Genomic DNA, 19374 nt, shown 5'->3' with positions numbered 1-19374 from the left:
CTGAATTAAAACTTCAGAAAACTGAAATTCTAATTTAGATATCTCAAATTGAATTATATATATATATCTCTGATTATATATAATTCAAATAAGCCAATTTGAATTTCAGATAACTGAAATAGTCCACAATTAAGTAGACATACAATTCTCATGAAATGCCTTTCCATATATACCCCACAGCCACAGCTACCTATCCACTGTGCCATATGAAAAGATGGTCCATCTTGTTCATGCACTAATTGTTTTGTGTTTAAGTAAGCGTGCCTGACATTACGATCCTAGCAGGATCTTCTTAAGAGGCTGAATGACAAGTAACATAAACTATGAGGGACATGAATGCAAACACAGAAACCTCAGGCCCACTCACTTTTACACATTCTCTTACACAGGTTCTTTAGTGGATAAGCAGTTTGCTAACAGTTTTTGTTTTATTTTGACTAATTGTTTTTGCTAAACTCCGGGACTGAGTTATGGGGATAGATGTACAGCTTTCTTCTGATTGCTCCCATTTTTATATGCTAGCATTCAATTGAATGACCCTTGACATCGAACTGAAGTCCTGATCAATCACTTTTGAATAAGCACTACAACCTGTAGTTGTGACACCAAGATCAGTTTCTTCACATGTGAAGGTGTACAGTGGCGTAGGAAGGTACTTTTGAGTGGGGGGCTGAAGACTGATGGCCGGCCTGGGGGAGGGGTCTAAGGGGAGGGGGTGTCCCCCTCCCCTTTGGAATTTTTTTGCATTTCCAGGTGGCCTCAGATGCAATTTGGTGCAATATAGCACATTTCAACTCCCACTCCATTTTGTAAAGAATTTTGCATTTTCACTTGGCCTTAAATGCAATTTGGTGCTCCAAATGAGAATTTTTTCTCATTTGGAAATGAAAAAGGGGTTTTCTGACTTGCGGAGGGGGGGGGCGGAATGATACTTCCGCCCCCCACATTTTTCACTGGGGGGGCTGGCGCCCCCCAGCCCCCCGGTTCCTACGCCCTTGAAGGTGTACTAGGATTTTTTTTGTAATTTTTACTCCAAAATTCAATACTTCTTCCATAATATTTTGAACTGCTTATCCACGGTTACCATCTTTCAAGACAAGAGAGAAAGTAAACATAAGAGGTAACATCAATTTGTTCCACATTTTATTGGATATATTCTTCATGCTTTATACATTCAATATGTCATCTACATTATTTTCAATTGTGTAAAACGTAATAAAAACTTACAATTTGGAGGGCAGAAGGTTGTTAGTATTCTCATTTGACCAATCCTTTACACCCTATATAGTATGAATCCAGATTCCATAAATGAATAAAAATAAAAATCAGCAATTGGAAAAAACTTTTAGCCAATCAGCCTCACAAATTAGATATCCTGTATCACAAGGATTAATCAAACGTTAATAATACGTAACCTCCGCTCCACACTGTACGGAGCATCAAAGGTTAAAAGGAAGTGATATCATATGTTGATTAGTGTTAAGAAGACCAAAGATAAAACAGTTGAAACAAGAAGCAGCCAAGCATTGTTCCAATTACAATGGATGGCTCTCCCACTAGGTATTCTGTAAAGTTCTATGAATACCTGTATTAACAAATCATTGCTCTGAAATTATGAGGGTTTCCCTCCCTCCTGTGTGTGGGGGGGGGGTGGGGTCGTAGTAAATCTGTAGGAGGTCTGATTGTTGACAACACCCCACACCCAAAGGGAACACATAAAACATATAGACATCTCTTAATTACTGGCCATTAGGTATCAAGTGAAAATATGGAATACCTGGTGAATGATATAAATATACAATTTTAGTTCAGACTCGCGCTCCACTACCGGTAATGCTTTGAATGAGCTCCTTTTCAGTTCTATCGTCTCGCTCAAAGATTTCTTTCTGGTATAAATAGGGCAGAGTCTCTGTCTATGTAGACACTGCTTGGTAACTATTGGCCATATGTGAGCACACGGAAATCAGGAAAGAGCAGGTTCCGTGTATTCCTCACTGCTGAACTATCATAGCAAATTACGATTTATGAAAGATGGTCGATCTAACTGCATGATAAAAGCTGATGAGACAACGTCTCTAAAGGTCATCACTCCCAGCCACAAAGTTGAAAATGCTTAAATTTGCTAGAAGTTTTAAACAGCACCTTCCTCAGTAGAGGTTCTGATCCTCCAAATTATTCAAATCCATTGAGGAGTATCACAATAGAACATCAGATGTCTTATTGTGGGTAACTAATTATACAGTGGCACTTAAATGATTTGTTGACATTTGAGCAAAAGGTTACCATTTTGAAACATTCTAGCATATTTGGGGGCAATACTGATGACCTTTAAGATCAAAGCTACAAAATTCTGAAAGTTTCCTCTTTCTCCTTTTTCTTTTTCCAATATTTTACTTCTGTTGAGGTAAAGTGGAGCACTGCTGTGGTTAATGAAGAATAAAAAAAATTCTCCAACACAGCCCATTAAACAGGATTAGTTAGAAAACAAAACTGTCACATATTTAATATATAAATATGCATCCCCATATCTTGTTGCAATGGAGAAATTTCAACATCATAATATGTCATTGATTCAATGGCTGCTGACATTTACTGACTGGATTAAGATACAGTACTTGTTCAAATAAATAGGTTTTCAAAATATTTACTTAATCCCAGTCATTCATTAATTTTTTCATGGAGTTTCATAGTAAAGAATTTGGTTTCACATCTGATTGCACAAATTGTTTCAACATTGTTAATCAACTTCCACCAAATAATAATTGTACATACGAAAAAGTCAAAGGTAATTTGGGATTGTAATTAAAAACAAACTTTAATCGAAAGCACACAAAATGGTACATCTAGCATTTTACGGTTACTGGATACCAAGATCCATTAATTTACAAAATCACAGATAATTATCCATGTAAAAGCCCAGATGGCAATAAAAAACAATTTTTTCTTGAAAGTTTCTCTTCCTTCTGGCATTTGTTAAAAGAATGCTTTTCAGACATATTCAATGAAAAAGTATGATTTCCTGCATGACTCAATTTGGAGCCATGTACACACAGTATGTTTATATATATATATATATATATACATACATATACATACATATATATATTGTTTATATATATTAATAGATAACTTAACCATAATATATAAATATGTATATAAAGCTAGACTGACAAACTAAAATTACATTAACAATTTGCAGGTGTTAAATTGATGCTGTCAGCATCTTTTAGACGATATTCCCCTTAGTAGCTGCTGTTTTGCATAATTTTACCAAACCAAAAGGAGTGTTAGTTTAATACCAGATGGTAATGGTCATCCAAGTAGAATACTACCACAAAATTTGAAACTTGCATAAAGTGAGACTTTGCTTTGCCAGGTTTGAAAAGGAAAGTGGACTGTAGAGAAACCAACCAACAAGATTATGTTGGAATTTTAGTATCGTAAAGTCGTAATGAATTCTGCCAACATCGACGTGAAGGACTGCTCGAGGAAAGGACTACAGAGATAACTACACGCAAAACGAGCTCTTGAGAAAGCACCATACAAAACAATGTCAAAACTCTTGACACTTATGTGGACTTTAATTGGTCACTTGCAATGGCATTATAAATGAAGTACCACGCCCTCCCCTCACCCCTCACCCCCCAACATAAATGTTGACTCTAAATCCTTCCTCAGTGTTATGAGTACCATTAATATTAAACAATGTTTATTAATTGAATTGACCCCAACACACAAGCTGATATCGTCATTACGAAACAGGTTCGATTTACTCGGTAATAATTTGAAAAATCTAAACAGGGTTAGAATCATAACAGGATCTACCACTCTTCTACTTAGTTTGCCTGCTGAAAGGCTCAACGTCTACCCAAAGTCATCCCTTGGTAGGAATGGTTACACTGCAACATAAATCCATATGAAATTTGCACGAGCATACCCTTTAAACTGCACACGACACCTCTGAAATGGAATATTCGGCAGAAAATTTGCTATAAATCTTCATGCTCATGGTATGGATACCTTGTAAGCCAAAAGAAGTAAATCTTTCAAACTTTCATGAAATTTTTATGAATATATGTTGCAAAATATGACTGGATATCATCACCATGGCAACTATGCTGGTAAATTTCTTTTGGTATTCCCTTTATAACATGCACATCATTTATTCATTGAGGAAGATAATATTTCTCACCAAAACACTTTCCATTTTGAGACAAGAGTTGAAATGCGACTTGAGCATACGCTAACAATAAAGCAAAGCTTCGGTCCCTATCTCAGTAAAAGTTTCAAGGAAATATTAAATTTGGTGATAATAGTACCACCCTGTACTCTTCATCAGAATAAAGATGGGTTTATCTGGCAAGTATTAACAAACCGTATGCAGAGTTTGCAATACAAAACCACTTGATATTACAGTTTTCAACTAGCATTGTGGAATATTCTGATGCCTTCCTACTCAATGAAACTGTCAACATTGTGTACCACGGGAGTATAGCTTGTAGCACAGTAAGGGTGCTGGCTGAAATAGAATGATATTTTCATGACTAATCCACTCACAAGTCAAACACTTTGTAGCACACTTTCATCTTCACCCTACACAATACATGCTATATCTCCCTCACCTTTGCTTTCCACAATTTGCACTTAAACCAGAAAACCAAAAAAGGGGCCAAATATCTTCTTGAAAGCAAACAGATTGAAAACGGTTAACAAGGACTGGAATACATTCTTTGCCACAAGAACAGTTAATCAAAACGGAGAGAAAGACAGAGAGAGGGGAAGTGGGTGGGGGAGGGGAGGGTGAGGGGGGAAGAAAGAGCACAGGAATTGCAACTAGGTGTAAGAATGAAACATTGTGAATTACATCTTTTTCTTAAAATGTAAAACAAGTACCAAGTTGCACTCAGCCTCTGAAAACCAAGTATACAACAACAAAAAAAACCCTAAGTCTATTCAGGAAAAACAAATCTTGATGAAAAAATCCGAGGAAAAAAAATTAATAATTATAATACTTGGTGTGTAAAATATTGGAATATTGGGCTTCCATTATCCAAAAAAAAAAATGATTGTGATTTGTTCTATAAAAATGGTTCTAGTTATATTTAAGCAGAAAGCTAGCTCTGTCCTTTACATAACATATTACCCCACAAGTTTGTTGAAGTCTTACATTTTGGAAAATTGGTAAAAAACAATACTTTAGAACCACCACGGCCCCAGACCCTGGCAAGTTTTATTTGAGTAATTTCATTTTGGAGAAATGCAGAACATCACCATTGGAGGACCAACAATCAATAAAATCACTGGTTCAGAATATCAATCCAGACCTCAAATAGGGTTATCCATTACTTCTTCAACCAATATCTACAATTTGGATGTACAACAAAATCGATAGCATAGCCTGGATGGCAAGCTGTTCCTCTTTATCATTCCAGAGTGCATAGCCACACTCCGACACAATGGTTGCTCTGGGAGAGAATACTCCATCCCCAGCCTTTCATGTGAATCATTTTTTGCTCGTCACTCCGAAGAATATTCACAATCATTCCGTTTCTGCCTAAGGCCGAAAAACCTTCCTGGTTACCCAGTGACTTCACAACTTCTGCTTCTTAAGCAGTGCTTTCACTTCCGCATTTTCGAGAAATACTGTGAAAAGCTAGCTGTAAATGAAAACATTTGTTTTTTTTTCAAGATGTGAACTCGCGCCTGATTCTTGACCTGAGAACAGAGACTCTTCGCTTCAAGAGACATCACCGGTTTGATTTCACCGGACTTCTTCCAGATAGCCGCCCCAGTGGAGCTTAAAGGTTCCCGTCCGCCATCGGACTGTGCGACTGAACAGCCCCTCCAGGAAGAAGAAGGGCGTGAGACATTCACGGTACATCCACGCCAATGTGTAGTCTACTTTTGAAAAGTTCAATGGCTCCCTCTGAAATGGAAAATTCAAAACCCGGTTTAATAGGTGTAAAACCCAACAAAACGAGAATTTGTCTAATGTGTGAGGGGTTTATGACCACATCTGGTTGCAGATTAAATTTGGAGCAAACTGTAGATCAAAGCAAATAAATATAACTGAAATATTAACCACCTGAGCATTAAATCTGTCTGGGGGAGTGGACAAATTGTATTTGTGCTACAATCTTTAGCTTCCCAACATTTGTAGAATACTGACAATTAATAGATTTAAAAATGAAAACCAAACACTGTCTCACTAATTTCACAAAATGTTATCGGACTCACCTGTAAAGCCTTGAGTTGTAAATAGTCCAATATGAACCACTGTATTACATGGACCATAAAACAAACAATCGGGTCCCAGGAAGTAAGATAAGAAATGGCCCACGATACAAATAAACCGAGCACGAAGCACTCCGTCATCGGTTCGGCGATGATCGTGGACGGCACGGTAGCTACACGGACCATCGTCCACCTGACAAAGACGAGACAGAGGAATATAAATGTTAACGGTGCTTTAAGAAGTAGCAAAGACTTCACCAATTTAGATATGAAGAATTAAAGATTAACAGCAAGAACAAAGTATGGATGCCAAGTTTTCACTTTTTTGGGGGGAATTTTCCCAGGTACTCTTTTTGCACTGATACGTCCAATCAACAGGTGGGTAAAGCATATACAACAACGGCAAACTTGTTGAAATCGTTGTGATATTCCCAAACCTACTGAAAAATGTGAAAGCGAAATTAACACAGATAACTCCATTTTAAATCGACAATCATTTATTTCCCATACTAGGGTCAAATTACCTTGCAAACTTAAATTTAGAAAGATTGCTGCATAGGTTCACAGTAGAATTTTACATTACACAGATGTCACAGGGAAACAGATGCATTTGATCGAAATGTTCATGGGGGGGGGGGGCCTAGTATCACTTTCATCAGTTAGAAAAGTCATTTTTGAAGGCCAGTTTCCAGATACCCGGTCACATCATCACTAGTATTGTGAGTATTGTTTGCGTATGAAATCATTCATGATTATTGCTGCATATATTCATACATATTCAATAAGAGTTCAACCGCTATTATCCACCGATCATGAATGTAAGACTCCAGAGACAATAAATGAAACCTGCAACATAACTTTAGATATTTATGAGAGGGGGACACCACCAGAGAGAAAAAAAATACCCCAGAATGATTGACAGCTCATTTACCTGACCATCCTTTTTCGGAAGGACGACAGAGACGGACAGCCAGCATTCTGTAACGCAGGGAAAGAGCTTAACCTTGTGACGTATCCACTAGAAAAGAAAAAGGAGTAAAATGAAAGCTATTAAAAGGTGTTCTTTAAACAATATCCAAGTTGTTTTTTTTACAATACATACACAACTGACATCCAAATTCTAAAGTGTGCACTTAGGGTTTTGCTTTATCTTGCAAGACAAGCAGGTTTCATTTTCGTTGTATCGATAAACCAAATGAGTCAACATCCTGTGCGGGGAAAAGGCAACCACATGGAATAAGGTTAATTAAATGGGACTGGGTAAGAACTAAGGGGTAGGGAATGGGGGGAGGGGTGGTGGCTGCCTCAGACCTGGCAGTTACCTCCTAGGCCCTATGATACACATGTAGTACTCTGTGATAGGCACTTACCTTCTGTATGCAATACACATGTAGTTATCCGGCACTTACCTCCTAGCGCATGCCATACCCATGTAGTAATCTGTGATAGGCACTTACCTCCTAGCGCATGCTATACCCATGTAGTAATCTGGCACTTACCTCCTAGCGCATGCTATACCAATGTAGTAATCTGTGATAGGCACTTACCTCCTAGCGCATGCTATACCCATGTAGTAATCTGGCACTTACCTCCTAGCGCATGCTATTCCCATGTAGTAATCTGGCACTTACCTCCTAGCGCATGCTATACCCATGTAGTAATCTGGCACTTACCTCCTAGCGCATGCTATACCCATGTAGCAATCTAGCACTTACCTCCTAGCGCACGCTATACCCATGTAGTAATCTGGCACTTACCTCCTAGTGCATGCTATACACATGTAGTAATCTGTGATTGGCACTTACCTCCTAGCGCATGCTATACCCATGTAGTAATCTTCCGAGATGTATTTGGCAAATTCTTGTAGCCCTCCAGCATCGTCCAGGATTGATTTCCTTATAAGATTTGACATGCCGGAAACACAGATGATCCCCACCACGTTCATTGTAATGTACATACGGGCGTGAGCACCGCCAAAATAAACCTGCAACAAACACAAAAACAACATACAAAACCCATATGAAAAAAATTCCTTGCCATCATCAGACAAACCAAGAAATGCTGAGCAAATTTTGCTAACAAAAAAGAAATATGTAATTTTCTTCCTGAGTGGTAGATTGGGAAGGAGGTGTAAGTGGGTGGTGCCCAGGGAGCGAGGGCGCAGTGCTAAAACATTCCATGGCGTAGTTTATCTAGGTAGATGGGAAAGTGCAGATGCGGAGTGGGAGACAGGTAAGAGAGGTGCGAAGTAAATCTCTCAGTTTTTGTAATTGACCTCTTCCCTTTCTTCTTAATTTACAAAACGGCCCACCAAAAAATATGGAATTGCCGTCAAATGGGACCGGGTCTGCGTGACAATCATTGCTCTGAAATAATTGGGGGCCAAACTCCCTGGCCAACTTCATCCCTCCCCTCACCTCCATTCCTGCCCCACCCCTCCCCTTGATGGCCCCCAGTCTCAGGGGACCTGCTAAAGCTCATGTTTTATCACTTTTTCTTTTCACTAAATCACTGCAACTGTTGCAGTTTGCGTTGCATTATATTCAAATGGTCAAATTGAATACAATGAGCCACAAAACAAAAGCATTCAAAATATCACACAGTACACAGTCTACTAGTTTTTCCACATACAATATGTACAGCCATATCTTTGATAAGGTACAAGAATTGAAACAAAGATCCTGTGGCACATATTCTCAGACAAAGGGGGGGGGGGAGGGAGACATCATGTGGTGGTATGAGGTCCAGTTTTAAGAGATGGACACAAACAGGTAACAAGGTGCATCCTGCAACTTTAAAGTGGCTGCACTTAAAATTCTTGCACCATCTCTGCTATTCCAGACTTATGCCTCCTGTATATTCTTTGTAGAGCAAGGTATGGATAAAGATGTAGTTTGTACCTTGTCTAATATTGCTGCAAACCCCTTCCTCTCCGTGACAAATGGAAGTCCGTGGACCATGCCCACGTTCGGCTTCATCTTGGACACCATCTCTGACAGGTCGTCTTTTCCCGCTAAAAAAAAGAAGAAAACAGTGATCAGAATAAGTTATTGACTTATTTCAATTTTTTTTAAATAATCATAATCAGGCATTTTTTTTTACGTTGATTAAGGGACCACAAATGTGGGAGAAGCCCGCGAGGGCTAATGGATTACAACTTACACGTCGGGAGGCTTCCAATTCAACATTTAACTCAAATTTTTGGAATCTTTTCATTTTTCAATTTAGAAAGTCATTCAGGTGGGAAAACTGTAGATTGACCCGGCCAGGGATTGAACCCCAAACCTCACCAGCACCAGTCAGGTTAACTCAACGATTTTACTTTTGTCAAACTAAAAAATATTTTACTTTGCTTTTTGTAAGGGTAACCGATTTTGGGGAGAGGTTGCCGCTCAAAGGCATGCATGCAATAGCCATTGGAATGCTCTATCAGTTGCATCTCGAAAATAATGATCTATCTGGCATCAGTTAGCAACAATCTAAGTTTGTGACATATATTTCAATGTTTTTAATAATAACTAAATAAAGTTATCTTTCTTATAGATCTGTAAAATCCTATGTCAGTATATGCGGGTAGGAATGCTATCTAAACTACAAAAGATTTGCCATGATAGTTGCACAGGGAGGAGCATGCAAAATGACAACGAATACAATTTTTAAAGGCCGTCTTTGTCACAAAATCTGGGGAGGGGATGCGTAGTGTAAGCTAGCTTTCTGTACGAGTCAGGGATGAGACTGAGCCGGGGAAAAAAAATCTGAAATTTATCGATCGCCGTCCTGGGGGAGGGGTTTAAGAGGAGGGGGTGTCCCCCTCCCCTTTAGAATTTTTTTGTCAGGTAAGGAGGGCTTAAATGCAAAATGGTGGACTCTAGATGGAATCTATCACATCATGTAACTCGCCAAAAAAGTGTGGAATTTCTGCTTGTATAATTTATCCATTAGCTTTTTTGAACCAAAAAAAGGCTTTTGTGCTTGCTTTGTGCTACTTGATTCCACCACTGGTCAAATTCGGTGTTCCTTCCCTTCACAGTCCAGCATGTTCAGCAAAAAAAAAAAAAAAAAAAAAAAAAAAAAAAAAAAAAATTAAATGAAAAAAATAATAAAAAACGCGAATTACGAGAAAAAACGCGAAAATGAAAAAAAAAATAATCGGAAATCCGCGTTTCCGCGAAAGAGTCTCATGCCTGGTACGAGTGAACACAGAGTAAGCTGGTGTAAGGCCAAATTGCACCAAAAATTCTTCACAAAATCAATCCAGAGTTATGTTAAAGAAATCAAAATTTTAATTTCATGATGTCCCTTTAAAAACTTTTTTTCAGAAATTTTTGCTGCCATCACCACTTCTCAGATTTATAGCAACACAGTTTGGTCATGACAAAATTCGCTTACGGACCACTAGCTTCAGAATAATTTTTCCCACTTGTAAAATATGAGTGGAATATCAAGAAGCCCTCTCACTCGTTATATTGAGGGGCAAGGGGGCGGGGGGTGGGGGGGGTGGGGGAGGGCAGGTGGGGAGGACCAAGTTTGAACCAGACTCTACTTACTTCTTATTCCACTATCACTGATCAATACAAAGTCGTATTTTGCGGCTTGATATCCTGGAAGTAAATTATTTAGCTTTGGGTTTCCTCCAATCTTCATATTATTTCCTCCTGTAAGATCAGAACAAATAAACAACCTGAATATGAAATTTAGTTGGGGGAAATATTGACGATATCAAAGCATTGCACAATGTTACAAGTTATTAGATTGGGAAGATGGTAAGGTGCAATAAGAAGCGTCGAGACAGATCTGAGAGGAAATTTCAAACATTTCCTCTGAAAGAGAGAGAGAGAGACAATTATGAATATGGTTATGAAATTAAAAACCAGAAAAATTTAGAAGGATCGTCGATTATAGGCGATCACATTGTACCAAACATTGAGGGAGGTCAAAGTTTCGACATTTCCATGTGGCGTGCATAATTTACTGAAGCATAAATGGCTAAAATAAGGTATAATCAAAGCAAATAAATGTTTGCAGTTGACATATAATGAAGGAAACAAACAAAAAATCAACAAACAAGTTTTTCAAGGTTAACCTTTGATTTATAAGAACATATTTATGAACCAGATGATAAAACACAACCTACGTAAGAGTCTATTTTACGCTTAAGAACAAAGTCCGAACAAACAGTTTGTGTCGCACAACAGCCGTCTGCGATTTATAATGAACAATGTTTCAGCATGTAATTATTGGATCAAAATTGTTTAATCCATTATTAAGTAACATTTTCTCCAAAATGTAGCCAACAGTTCACGGGTAACAGTATTTTTATTAACAGTTTTCTGGTTCTGTCCCTCAGACAAGCTGAACTTGATGATGTTCAAACACAAATGGGGATCTTTAAATGCAAGGTTATTGACTTGGGGGTGCCTGCATTACAAATCGACACAAGTTTACCTTGTAGGGTTTGTGCACAGCTATTGGGTGTACATAAAATGACCGTAGGGTTTACCTTTGAGGTCCAGACATTTCCTCAAAAGTATATGTCAAACTCACCTAAAAATAAAGATAACAAATGCCTATCCGCGTATCAAAGCGGAGAAAGGCGAACGAACGAAGTAGTTTCGCGGAACTACTACCTGAGAAAATAACGTTATGCTAACAAAAAAACGAACGCATGGGCGAGAGTGCACACTAAAAAACAGCCCCCAAAACTCCCTTCCCTATAAGAAAAGGATACTTATCAGGCTGTAAAAGGTTGTTGGAAGTCTAGAACTCCTATAAGGAAACTTCTAGTTAAAAAATCCAAGGTATCCGGGCGAATTTCGAAAGAAAATTTTTCCCAATACGAAAAACATGTGTAGACACTTTGGGTGGTAGAATGAGAAGGAAGGTCACTGACCGGGTATGATCAGTCACTGAGGGTGCACAGTGTTAAAAGATTACCAGGGCATACTAGACACGATAGAATGCGGTGCTAAGGTTGTGGGGAGACAGGTAAGCGGGGAGCGAAGTAAATGTATATGTCAAACTCACCTAAAAATAAACGAGCATCAACGTGAGGATACCTCTCCATCAAGGGTTCTACTATTTTCACTGCTGGGTCCTTTTCTTCGTGTACGCATATTAACAATTCATACTGCAACGATAAGAAAAATAAACTAAATATAGGTGAAAAGTGAAACACAAAGCATTCTGGACATGATTTGAAAGATCATGCAAAAAAGCTATGTTGAATCACAAGTTGGGTCACCCAAGAGTTTGGGGAGGGCAGGGGGCTGGGGATGTAAATATGTATTATGTACCACAGTTAATACAGTGAGAAAAGTAACATTTTGGCTATGTATATGACACAGTATAGTAACTTCATAAGATGCTATGAAGTATTGTATTAATAACCAGCACTTTGTAATGTCATGTGTCATGTGAAGTTATTTACTAACTGTACTGTAGAAAGTTCTCGTGGTTATACAGTAGTTAGGTGACTATGGTATAGTACTGTGGTTATAGTACAGTAGGTGACTTTGGTACAGTACTGTGGTTATAGTAGGTGACAATGGTACAGTACAGTGGTTATTGTACTTAGGTGACTATGATACAGTACTGTGGTTATAGTAGGTGACTATGGTACAGCACTGAGGTTATTGTACTTAGGTGACTATGGTACAGCACTGTGGTTATTGTACTTAGGTGACTTTGGTACAGTACTGTGGTTATTGTACTTAGGTGACTATGGTACAGTACTGTGGTTATTGTACTTAGGTGACTATGGTACAGTACTGTGGTTATTGTACTTAGGTGACTGTGGTATAGTACTGTGGTTATAGTAGGTGACTACGGTACAGCACTGTGGTTATAGTAGGTGACAATGGTACAGTACAGTGGTTATTGTACTTAGGTGACTATGATACAGTACTGTGGTTATAGTAGGTGACTATGGTACAGCACTGAGGTTATTGTACTTAGGTGACTATGGTACAGCACTGTGGTTATTGTACTTAGGTGACTTTGGTACAGTAAGTAGGTTATAGTAGGTGACTTTGGTACAGTAAGTAGGTTATAGTAGGTGACTATGGTACAGTACTGTGGTTATAGTAGGTGACTATGGTACAGTACTGTGGTTATAGTAGGTGACTGTGGTACACTACTGAGGTAGCCTACTACAGATAGTTGTTACTGTAGGATTAACTTACATAAGCTATCTTTGTGACAATGTCACTGTCTTTGACAATGTCTTTGTGAAACACTTCAACAAGTTCAGCTGTTCTTTTAAGTTATGGATGGTTACCAGCAACATTATCTGTAATATATACATAAGACAAACAGACAGAACTTGATCTGTAAGTCATATGGTAGCAGTTACTCCTTTGTTCCTTGTTATTTGGGAGAGAGGGGCGGCGGAGTTGAACAGGGTGGGTGGATATGGAACGGTAGGTTTTTCTGTATGTACAGTACCTACTGTTGTTCTGTATACATACAGTACTGATTTCGCTTAACTCCCGTTAAAATTCGTTAAAAGGAAAATAACCGAATTTCCACGTTTTTTCATCGAAATTCCCCAATTTTTATCTAAATTCCCCGAATTTTAACGATTGGTTATCTCAGTCATTTCCTTCGTGGAATTTTCAACGATACGTTGCAATTCTTTTTGAAACGAAATAGAAGGTCAATGTGTGGTTACGCGAAACGTCGGAAAATGAGCAACTTCGTTTATTAGTATTGATTAGACTTTGGAACAGTCGCTTGAAGGCAGGAATTTTCTCAAGAGCATTCCTGCACTTGCATAAGTAGTGACACTCAAAGAAACATGTAGTGAAACTGACGGGGACGTTTTCTAACTGTGAACCCCAAACACAGTGACATAAGTCTTAACTTTGCAAGGCCGTAAGAGAAAATGCAGTCAAAGCTATATACCACGAGGCACCCTTCCAGATAAATTAGAGTGCTGTTTAACCATTTAAATAACAATGAATGGACATATAAACTTGGTTTACTCGCAAATTACGAAAAATAGTTATTTTTTAGAGATGTAAATTTGGTTTTTTATTAGAGTTGGAGTATGAAACTTTGTTTCTGAGCGAAAACATGTTACTTGAAGCAAAATAAAGATGCCCCGCCCATTCTGCGAGGACGCTTCCATTTTTCAAAAAGGCGTTTTCTCTTTTTATTTTTTCTATTTTGTTTACATTTTAAACATGAAAATTATTTTAAAATATGTAAAGAACTTAGTAATGTACTGCAAACTATCTATAAAAACAGAAAAATGATGTTTTAGGCATGAATAATGTGTTCAATATAACTAAAGTAGTAGGCCAATAGTCATCGTCAATAGTGTCGTCAATTCGTTTTCTCAGTTTATATTTGCGACATATCACCCGTGTACATCGATCAATGACATGGTGAAATCCCGTGTGAAAATATGTTGACCCCAAAAGACGCAAATGGTCGTTCTAGAAAGTACCGTCATAACATTAACAACACAAGGCCAGTTTGCTCTCTCAGGTCCGCACGTGTACAGCCATTTTTTTCACACATGGTATTATGCTGTGCATGCATTGCGGGCGCGATTGCGGTAAACATAAAAGAAAATGAACGAAAATGAAAAACTTACGATATTTTTCACAAATATTGATGCTTAGATAAGTGCTTCCTCACAATCAACGAGCCGCCCTAAAATTCGCTCCGCTTACGGAAAAACTTCTACATATATAACAAATGGAAAAACCCGAGTTTTTACACACATAATTCCCACTGACATTGGTCACAGAACATAAGTAGGTCATTGACATTCGAACTTGGCAACTTGCCCAAGTTCATCGCACCATGGGAACGACACAACACATTGAACATGATGTTATATTCTCCCGCCATCTGGACGCCGAGTGTAATATGCAAATTATGAATGGTACTGCGCAGCGTGGTTAAATCTTAACCTATTGGGACAAAAATTTTGGGAAGCTGTTGTTTGAAGTAACTTTTGTATCAAATGTAAAGTACTGTATCATGTATGTGACACAAGAGAAAGAAAATGAAATCGGAGGCTGCTCAAACCAATTTCAACTTGATTTTTACAACCCATCGCACAACACCTGCGTGCGTAATTTGTTTTCTTAAGATGACTTTTAATGAGTAAGTAGGAAAGGTGGGTAAGTTTGCTAATTTAGGCGAGTTTTTGTTTAAAATCTTGTGATAGATAGACAAATATATTGTTTTTTTTCTTCAAAAGTTACGACGTTGCCGAAGGCCGAGTTATATAAATTCAGTGATCTGAACTTCTGAAGACCACGAATACTGATCATGTGTGTTAGGCAATTATTATTACACGAAAGGTTCGCAATATTATTGGGCCTAATTAGTAATTAACATACATTGATCGTTGTCTTGCTGCCTGAATTGCTACCTGCTGGAAAAGAAAACCTTAATTATTGTACTCATAACGTCCTATTTTCATTAAAAGTCCAGTAACGGTGTGTCAAAAAAGCCGCGATCGGGAAACAGCGTTTAAACGTTTAACCGACCGGCAGGCGATACGGTGAAACGGTTAGCGAAATATCTGTTAGGTCACACCCTTATTTAAACACACACAACAAAACGCCCTTATTCAATGAAAATATACTGAAAACCATATTGCAAAAACACAAAATCGCTTATAACACGAAAACGGAAGGACACATCGACTTTTGTTGGCTGTATAGGGATTTCCTAAACCGAATTTTGATGCGCTCTATCCACCTGTGTCATTTATGAGCTTCTCTGACGTAAGCTGCAGTACGTAATTTCTCTATGCCAGTTCGGCGGAATTTATTTACGCAGTAAACATCGTTCATTATGTTTTCTTTCAAAACGAATATTCAAAGTTGTGCTCCACATGCTTCACAGATATTGTTTTATGTCGTTCATTTCAATTCTTCTTTAAAATTACATTTTCGAACGATGCATTGCATGCCTTATCAAGCATTCCTGATTAGTAAAACTAAGGAAGGATATTCAAATATATATTATTTTCATTTGATATGATTTTATGAGTTGTTTCACTTGAAAAACGATGATAAAACCGAAAAACAAAACATTTACTTCTCATGTGACGCATACCGGGAGACTCATAAAAACTCCCCCTACTCATTAAAATAAATATACATGCTGTCAGGCCAGTTGAAAACCGTCAGGCCAGTTGAAAGCCCGCCCCAGTAATGTTTGATCAGCTCTTCCCAATATACAATACTCAAATAAGCAATGAAAATATATTCATTTTCCACAGAAATCTACCCAACGTGGGCCCCAAGTCACTGCTTTATTTTCTTAGTAGTCATGGAAACAATTGTTTGCAACTCTCTTGCTGGCCAGGTGTTTTCAAGTTTTATTAATAGCACAACTTTTGATTGGTTCATTCAAGATAATCCTTCTATCCCTGCTGGATTGTTCTACTTATACATATATGAATGAATATTTGGTTTTCAATTAACTAAGTAACAGATAACATCCATTCCATTACGAAAAGTAGGGGTAAAATAATGTTTGCTTCTAGAGGCAGCCAGCCATGAAGGTTCTGCAGTGCTAAACCCCCCACGAAGATAAATACTATGCTAATTAACATAAGGTAGGCGTGAATTTGACAAAGCCAAGTTTATGATTGGATTAAGCCTTTCAAAAAAGTTTGGTGGTGGGGATATCCAGGGTAGGGAATGCACATGTAAGCAGCATACTATAGGTAGCCCAGACCAAGGCTGCGACCTTAATTACCAGGGCAGTCCATCTGCTTTCGCGGGCAACTTACAGTAACGGGTTAGGGGAAAATAACAGCTTTTTTTTTTGTTTTTTTTTTTGCGTGCATTGAAGTCGGGGGAGATTTTTTGGACGGAATGCGCTCTCAGAAAAGTTTGAAAGTGAGTGCGGTTCTGTAGTAAACGGTACTGTAGTACGTCAAGTAACACAGGAATTTATTGGGAATAAAGATCTCTTTGATATCCAGCTACGACTGTTTCATTGTTGATATTTTTTTTCTTGTTTTTCTGACACTGCGTTCCTTGGTGAGTTAACTTAAACTTATCCTAGTTTAATACTAGCCTATAACTTAAGAGTCATAGAATGTGCTTGTTACGATCGACCAAGACTAGTTTTTATTATCCTAGCCAAATCATTTTTCAAACACCTAGTACAGAACTTACTCCGTCTTTTATATACAATCAAACTTTTGCAACGTTTGTAATATTCCTCGGCAACTTCTGGTAGAGTCTGAAAACGGCTGTAGTTACACTAAGGATTCAATGCAAGTCACAACCTTGATATGTCTAGAATTGCCTTTGCGGTTTTTGATCGCGATAACTTTCGTGGAAATTTCGTTCAAACTTTGTTGACAACCGTGCCCACAATAGTCTAAATCTTGTCAACGAAATTAACCGATTTTCAACTTTTTTTATCGATTTTTAACTTTTGTTATCGATCGTTGATTTTTTTTCAACGGGAGTTAAGCGAAATCAGTACTGTAGTCACCTACTATAACTGGTGTCTTTTACTGGTGTCTGCAGTGAATCTGAACAAAGGCTGTATTCAGTGTGATTATACCAATGTTACACACCTTTAACTGTGTAGTGTGACAGATATATATTTTATGCAGGCATACATGTATTTGAAGTTAAAGAAACTGTCATAACACCATTTGAGTGATTTCACTAGGCGTACAGGGACAATGAAAATTTAAACAATTATATATATTTAAATAGTTTGAGAGAAAATTGATGTCATGATTGACACCCAATTGTCAGCATGTACAGAGTGCTGGCATTGTAAACTGTACACATTTTAATGTATCAAAGGCATAAATTGACTGTGCATTATCAGATAAATTCCAGCTGGTCTGGAATCAACTCAGAGAATATTTACAATGAAGATCAAACAATAGAGAGCTGCAAATTCTTCTGAATAAGATTTACAATGGATCAAAATAAGAGGCACCATTTGCAGCTTTAATCAACATCGGTAGAGGTTCGTCACTCATGAGTGACTACATTTGACACTCTTTCACAGAATCACGACATCTGCAAAACTGTAACTGGTATTAGCTTGTACACTTATTATTCTTTCACTTTCGTTTCACTATGTATGTGCAATAATTTAGTAATAAACCAAATGAGGTGCATTTTAAAATGGATTCTTCTAAAGTGTTATGTCATATTCACCCAATATCATAATATTAATGCCCACACGTAATAGAGCTATTAAGCAACAACTGTATTCCAAGTTTGGATATCTGATATAAGGCTGTGAAATTATTGCAATTTTTGGCCTTTCCCAAACAATTGGGCCCGCTAAATTGTTTGGCCACTACAAATATATATTTGGCCCAAAATTAAAAACCAGCAAAAATGTGAGCCCAAATAGTCACAAATTATTGGGTCACACAAAATCAGGCCCAATGATTGTGTCCCAAAATGTATTTGAGGTGGAAATAAATTTTGGGCCCAATAGCACAAAAATGGCTCAAAATGTTTGGGGAACCCAGAACAAAAACTTAAAGCCTACTGTACATGTACCAGCTATTCAACAACAACTGTTTACCAAGTTTGGCTACAATCCGACTTTGCAGAGTTATTTCCATGTAAAGAATTTTATGTTTGACCCCTCATTAATATTCATAAGGTCATAATAACCATCACTCCATTATCGAGTTATTGCCGACCCAAGCAAGTGTCACAGATGCTTCACTGTTCTACCAAACACAGAGTATTGAATATATATACCACATATTTAATGTACTCTAATGTGCTGCAAAAGTTTATTATTTATATTTTATCAACAAGTGCTAGTCTACAGTCATTGAAAGAAACCAAGATTAATTCTACTGTACAATGGTATTACTATAGTATGACCATACACCATTATTGCTATGCTACATACACAATACAGTACTGTGCTGTACATAAAATCTTAACATGTTCTTTTCATACCATTAACCATTGTAATATAACGTCAATTGTGAGCTATTTTCACTATTTTTTACCTTTGGATAGGCAATATTGAAGAATGTTTCTAAGTTATCTTGCAGGTTTGGATCTGCTCCTACTAACGGCTTCAGTATAGAGATCCCTGGTAGCTCCTCCTGCAGCTCATTGGTAGGCTTCCGATACATGAACAATTTCCTGAAGAAGAGAAGGA

At 37.8% G+C, this 19374-nt stretch overlaps 1 protein-coding gene across 1 annotated transcript in view; it reads right to left on the bottom strand.

Moving 5' to 3' along the window:
* Positions 1-1126: 1126 nt before the first annotated feature.
* The window catches only part of LOC139974904 (ceramide glucosyltransferase-like), a 29476-nt gene continuing 11228 nt past the window's right edge, over positions 1127-19374 (bottom strand). Inside the window, exons 2-9 of the mRNA XM_071982453.1 lie at positions 19220-19358; positions 12259-12361; positions 10782-10889; positions 9135-9247; positions 8040-8218; positions 7166-7252; positions 6238-6427; positions 1127-5926 (exon numbers count right to left, since the gene is read on the bottom strand). Coding sequence (XP_071838554.1) covers positions 5762-5926; positions 6238-6427; positions 7166-7252; positions 8040-8218; positions 9135-9247; positions 10782-10889; positions 12259-12361; positions 19220-19358 — 1084 coding nt within the window. The 3' untranslated portion in view covers positions 1127-5761. The remainder of the gene's footprint in view (positions 5927-6237; positions 6428-7165; positions 7253-8039; positions 8219-9134; positions 9248-10781; positions 10890-12258; positions 12362-19219; positions 19359-19374) is intronic.

This window comes from Apostichopus japonicus, chromosome 2 (genome assembly GCF_037975245.1).
Source record: "Apostichopus japonicus isolate 1M-3 chromosome 2, ASM3797524v1, whole genome shotgun sequence".
Taxonomy (NCBI): domain Eukaryota; kingdom Metazoa; phylum Echinodermata; class Holothuroidea; order Aspidochirotida; family Stichopodidae; genus Apostichopus; species Apostichopus japonicus.
Note: the sequence above shows the minus strand (reverse complement) of the source record. Positions and strands in the feature narration are given on the sequence as shown.